This window comes from Fusarium vanettenii (genome assembly GCF_000151355.1).
Source record: "Fusarium vanettenii 77-13-4 unplaced genomic scaffold NECHAsca_45_unmapped, whole genome shotgun sequence".
NCBI lineage: Eukaryota > Fungi > Ascomycota > Sordariomycetes > Hypocreales > Nectriaceae > Fusarium > Fusarium vanettenii.
In genome coordinates this window covers 7,644-14,067 of record NW_003315843.1, presented here as the reverse complement: position 1 = coordinate 14,067, position 6,424 = coordinate 7,644, and the positions used below count along the sequence as shown (strand labels likewise).

At 46.7% G+C, this 6,424-nt stretch overlaps 1 protein-coding gene across 1 annotated transcript; it reads left to right on the top strand.

The window, feature by feature from the left end:
• Nucleotides 1-557: 557 nt before the first annotated feature.
• On the top strand, nt 558-1,787 carry NECHADRAFT_88953 (uncharacterized protein; the record flags this gene model as incomplete). Its single annotated transcript, XM_003041469.1, has 5 exons — nt 558-612; nt 1,067-1,107; nt 1,227-1,301; nt 1,443-1,478; nt 1,569-1,787. The coding sequence occupies 5 exons, from the start codon at nt 558-560 to the stop codon at nt 1,785-1,787; spliced, it is 426 nt and encodes a 141-aa protein (XP_003041515.1).
• Nucleotides 1,788-6,424: the final 4,637 nt, after the last annotated feature.

Genomic DNA, 6,424 nt, shown 5'->3' with positions numbered 1-6,424 from the left:
GGGACCCTTTTGCGAGCCCGCTGTGGCACTTCGTCGGCGTGCTAGGAATCGACGGCGAGACGGGGCAGCTCTGACCTACCTACCTATTTACCTATGTACTTGCGGGACTCGTCTTTACGGGGCGGGCGCTGCTAGGAGAATAGGCTATACCTACCCGGGAGCGGACCGGGATAATAGACCTCGCGCAACGGTTCGCCTAGGTTCGAGATGCCTAGCTCTATAAGGCGATATACTCTCCTATGGGCTATATGCTCAGCCTACTATTATACGGAAGGAAGATCGCGCAGGAGACTAATAGCCGGCTAATAGTATCCTAGAGTAAGGATAGCGAGATAATATACTTTATAGGTAAATTAATCCTAATAGAGAAGATTTATCATATAGTAGCTAGGATAACGAAAGACGCCGAGGACCTACTATAAGGTTAGTTAATATTTAAGGAGGGCGACGACGAGCGTTTTATTATTCCTCTGGCTAGCATTAAGGATAATCTCACCTAGACAAGGCGAGGCCGGTCCTTTATCCATATTAACGACCTCGCAGGCAAGGAGGTCAAGATGCTCGAGGACCTCATCATAGGCTCGCGGAAGGCAAAGTTCTTAGACCGAGCCGGTAAGTAGAAATAGGTAGGTATTAAGAAGTACCTAAAGCTAGTAAAAAAGTTCAAGGAGTTTCTACTGCTCCTCTCCCATATCACCGGCGGCTAGCCTAGCCGAGGGGAAGAGATCATAGGCCTATGCCTAGTTAATGGCATTAATAGGGACCGTAATATCTTTATTATCGACGGCGATATTATGCTCGTCACCTAGTACTATAAGTCTCTAGCCCACTTTAACTCGCCGAAGGTAATCCCCCGCTTCCTGCCAGAGAGGATCAGGCAGCTACTTATAATATATATAGTCTATATCCGACCGCTAATAGATCGCTGGGAGGCAGATAGATAGGAGCTATATAGTAAGATAGCGCTGCCGAGCGACTTTATCTAGCATAACGAGATAGGGCCGTGGGAGGGCAGTCATATATCTGGGGCCATAGGGAAATAGACCTCCCACTATATCGGCCGTAGGATTACGCTCTAAGACTAGCGCTATATCGCTATCGCTATTAGTAAGAAATATGCTCGCGACCGGGGGGCCGCTTAGGCAGACTTTAAGGATAGCGACGACGATAATAAGTTAGAGCAATATAAGGCGCTAGACGATCTAGCTGCCTATCACACCGGCTAGATAGCCGCCAACTATAGTATCACGATCGATATACTAAAGCGCCTAATAGCCGAGTCTCTAGATATATTCGGGCAGGTAAGCCATCATTAGCATAAGTTCCTCGGCTGCGACGCGTAGTAATAATTAGCCTTAGAGCCGCCGCCATCGTTAACTTTATCCTCGAAGCGCAAGGGTATAGCCGAGTCTAGCGGAGAGGAAAAGTACTACCCTCCCTAGAAGCGGGCTAAGATTGCCTCGCTCGAGAAGCTAAGGGTAGGTATAATAATAGCAATAGGGGATAAGAAGAAGGATGATATAATCCTACGGGCACTCCGAGCTATCCTGCGTAATAACGCTGCCTAGTTTCGGTCACCCCAGCAAGAAGAGGCCGTCAGGTTAGCCGCGGCGAAGCAAAGCCCGCTAGTTACTATGCTACCAACCGGCGGCGGGAAGAGCCTAGTCTTTATAGTCCCGGCCATGCTAGCAGGTATAGGCGTGACTATCGTGGTAGCTCTGTTCGCCGAGTTAAAGAGGCAGCTGGTCATACGCTGCGTCAATGCCGGCCTAGATTGCAAGTCCTAGCCCGAGGCGCATAAATCTTAGCCCAGGGTTATACTAGTCTCGGCCGAGGCGGCTATTACCGATGACTTCCTATAGTAGGCCGCTAATCTGAGTATTAGGGGAAGGCTAGACCGAGTAGTTATTAATAAGTGCTATCTATTATTTATTGCCGCCGAAACCTACCGCGCGAAGCTCCGCTGCCTTATTTTCCTACGGAGCCTAGGGTATCCCTTTATATTCCTCACTAGGACCCTACCGCCGCTCTATTAACGCGACTTCGAAGAAGCTATATAGCTCTAGGCTCCGCTTTATATATAGGCTTCGAGCCATCGGCTAAATATATAATACTCTGTCCTTCGCGTCCGTAATAGACGGGGCGTTATAGAGGTAAAGAGGCTAGTAGATGCCTGGCTCCTACATCTAGCACCGGGGGAGAAGGGGGTTATATACTATACTAGCCACGCAAAGTATAGAGCGCTTACCCGGTAGCTTAGTTATTATTACTATTACGCTTAGCGCGATAATAGCGATATATAGTTCCTAGCCTAGCGCGAGCAGGGCTTCTAGGTATAGGTCAACGGCGAAATACCCTATATCATAGCTACCGCGGCTCTAGGCACGGGCCTTAATATTACAGGTATCGTCCATATTATCTATCTCGAGGCCCTATTTAGTATTATCGACTACGCCTAGGAGTTAGGGCAGGGCGGGCGAGCTAGGGAGCCCGTCACCGCAGAGATAGTCGTCGAGGAGAAGGACTAGCCGGTTAAGGACTATATCTGCGATAGCTACCTAGACTTAAGCACGCGCGAGGTATATAGGCTAATCCGGATATAAGGTTACCGTCGCCGCCTCTTAGGCTAATGCTTAGACGGTAACCTACGGGACTATGGAGATCTCGATGCCGTCCGATGCGATAATTGCCGCCGCGATGAGCTATTATAGAAGAGTAAGCTATCCTCGTAGGGTATCATAGCATCATATGCCCGCGGTAGGCGCGATGCCCTCGCTCTAGAACGTTTCGAGGCCGCCTTAGAGGAGATAGAGGAGCTTAGTAAGATAGGCTGCCGTATCTACTAGATATTCGATAGCATTAAGGAGGCCAGGCACTAATGGGGTACCTATAGTGCCATAGCAGAGAAGGATCTATCTTTCTCTAGCTATATGAACTTTTAGGGTCTAGTTAACTATAAGAAGGATCTATAGGCACGTTTCTTAAGCTGCTTCTATTATTATATATCGCAGGAGCTCTATCAGGATAGTTATGAGACTAAAGGAGCATTATATCGGTAGAAGTATGCTATAGTCCCTATGGCGTTAGCCGCCGTGACGGAGGCAGATATATGGTCGCAAGTCTAGGAGGCTGCCGGTCGAGACTTTAAAGGTCGGGATGACTATGCTGACTGGCTGGGCCGTAAGCACAGTAAGCTAGTATGCGGGCGAGAGATAACTAATGCTATGGCTATCTTTGATCTAGTGCTCAAGTGGAGATAAACTCAAGGGCTTAGTTAATTACTATGTTTTACGTATAGTGTAATATATTTAACTAGTTATATATAATAATATATAATATAATATAATAGGCAATAATAGGAAGGGAAAAAAAAAAAAAAGAGAGTAAGAGAGAGAGAGAAAGAAGGTAGGGGGGGAGCTCCCATAGTAGGTATATTACCCACATAATACCTAATAGTAACTATATATACGAATAGGACTTAGTAATAATAATTAGCTTTAATTATATAATTAGAATACTAATAGTAGATAATATAAATAATATAAGAGGAGGTAGAAATAAAAGAAATAAAAGAAAGATAAAAAAGAGAAAGAGATAATAGTCTAGGGTAGGTAAAAGTAATATTATTTTAATTAGCAAAAAAAGCTCTTTAAGGCTAGCTAGACGCTTCCGAGACTCGAAACCAGGTCTATCCCTTAGTTAAAGGGATTACTTTAACCACTAAGCTAAAGCGCCTTTCGCTCTTAAAGTTACTAACCTCTATAAGGCTATCCAGAAGACCATATCATACTAGGCAAGTTAGAGATATAGGGTAAGTGGGGTTAACGGGCAGGCAGGGTAGGTAATTAAGTGAATAGAGGTTATAAGGATTAGACTAGGTCTTATCCCGTCGGTTAGGGCTAAAAATCTAATTTATTTATCTATTAGGCTAGGCTATTGCCCCTAGGGGCTAATTACTAGGGTAAAGAGGGTACCTTTAACTTAAGTCCCTGGACTCTACTAAGTAAGCTAAGAGTAGGCCATAGGTAGTAAAGAGTATAGATATAGATTATTATCGTGGGGGCGGAGGCGGAGGCGGAGGCGGAGGCGGAAGTAGGAACCCAGCGGGGGGTCGGGGAGGAGGCAGACCGGGCGGAGGAGGTAGGCTAGGCGGCGGCGGCGGCGGCGGTGCTTAGCTAGATATACTACTAGTCTTCCCGGGGCTAATAGCATTACTACCGCGTAGCCTTCGGCTCCGGTAAGCTACGACACCGTATAGCATAGCCGACGATGCAAATACAAGCTATTAAAGGACTTATAGTATTTACCCGGCCCTAATACCGACCGAAGTAATACTCGACTTATATATAATAAACTCGAGTGCATTCGCTACTTATGTAATAGATGCCGCACTTATGAGGGAAGTGGCAATTAAAGCTATTAAGAGCTTCTCTAGCCATTACTGCTCAATGAGACGCCACGTCTACCCACCCCGTTTACTCGCCTAGATATAGACCCTAGTGAGAAATAATAGGAGGCTAAGGATAAAAGCCATACCGGCGAAGGCCTAACCGGGAGGCCAATAGTAGTTTAGGCCAAAATACCATCTAGGGTTAGGAGCACAGACTAATAGCCATACAAGGTAATACGCGGATATAGGTCCAAGACGCGAACAGGGGGGCCAAACTACCAGTCCTAAACTACCATTTTATGCTACAGCCAATCAGGATAAAAGAAAGAGAACTTTAGGGTTAAAGAAAAAATAAAGAGAAGAGGGAAATATAATATAACGCGTCTCTAGATACCGGATTGATTCTTCGCCGGCCAAGAGAACATATAAGCTCAATCTCATTATTATATACGTCCATAATACACGGGTAGTAGCGCAGGCAATAACGATCGAGCAGATTCCAATAGACACTATTCGTTTAAGAGAGAGCTTCTTTAGCGAAAGCAAGCAGCTACTCACTACAATAGCCCAGGCGCATCTAGCAGACCTACCTAATAGCAACAGGCCAGAACATCAGGAAGACACAGGAGAGTCCGCCAGTTATTATTATTATTATTATTATTATCATTCTTATACAGAAGGCACCCAACTAGGAGAAGAGTGGCTTATATACAACGGCGAGTACTAGTTATTAATCTACGCCTTCCATAGCTATGCGGTCCGCAACCTCGAGAGTCACTTAAGGGACCGTCACCCTAATATTAACCATCGGGCCCATAGCGATCTCATCCGCCGCCACAAGGGTCTACAGCTACAAGGACCGGCAATAGAGCAGCTCGTCCAGCACGGTGCGTTAAGCCCGACCCGGGCCATTAAGGGCCTCCCTATTCACCGGGGCTTCGCTTATACCTAGCCGGGCTATAGGCACCTCACGCCGAGCTAGAAGCGCCTATGGGTTTACTTTAATAATAAGCATAACATAAAAGGAGCTAGGGCGCGAGCAGATCTCTAGACTAGCGTCTATCTATAGATATTCTTTACGGGACCAAAGAGGGCGATCTACTACTTCTACGTAGGTATCTCTACCGGCGGTAGCGATACTATCCTAGTAGCAGGAGATCCTCCGACGCCGGTCAGTAGGAAGAGAAGAGCGACGATAATAGATAGGCAACAAACACACCCAGAAGATCAGACTATAATCGCCGATATTACCCAAGGGTAATTATTACAGCAGGAGAAGCAAGAGAAGATACAGAAGGTTATAGAGGAGGGGATCCTAAGGCACGAGACGACGAACTGGCTAAAGAGGACCGGCTAGTTAGCCCACTTCGCCGGGAGGAATCTAGTGGATATCTAAGCCTATAGTAGGATACCCGGCTATAATAACGATGAGCTGCGATAGATAGCCATAGCTCTAGATCGTCTATTCTTCGACCGCTATATCGGCGGGTTAAAGAGTATGCCCCTAATAACCCGCCTGCTCCTAGCTAGCCCCCACCCTTACAATACGCATAGCCAACCATTTAGGCCGCTACAGGAGAAGACTAGCATAGATCGCTACCTAGTATATATAAAGCGGTTCTTATGCTATTGCCTTAATATGCTATCGCTAAAGGAGGACGCGCTATTTGCCGAATATAGCTTTTGCTTTACGCATATATAGAGGGCTAGCCTCAAGCTACTCTAGGCGCATCTATAGGACGAGGAATAGTCAGGCGAGGGGCTACAGGAAGAGATATTATAGATTCTAGCAGACTTCTAGATATAGCGGCTCGACGGGGACCCTTTTGCGAGCCCGCTATAGCACTTCGTCGGCATACTAGGAATTAACGGCGAGACGGGGCAGCTCTGACCTACCTACCTATTTACCTATGTACTTACGGGACTCGTCTTTACGGGGCGGGCGCTACTGGGAGAGTAGGCTATACCTACCCGGGAGCGGACCGGGATAATAGACCTCGCGCAACGGTTCGCCTAGGTTCGAGATACCTAGCT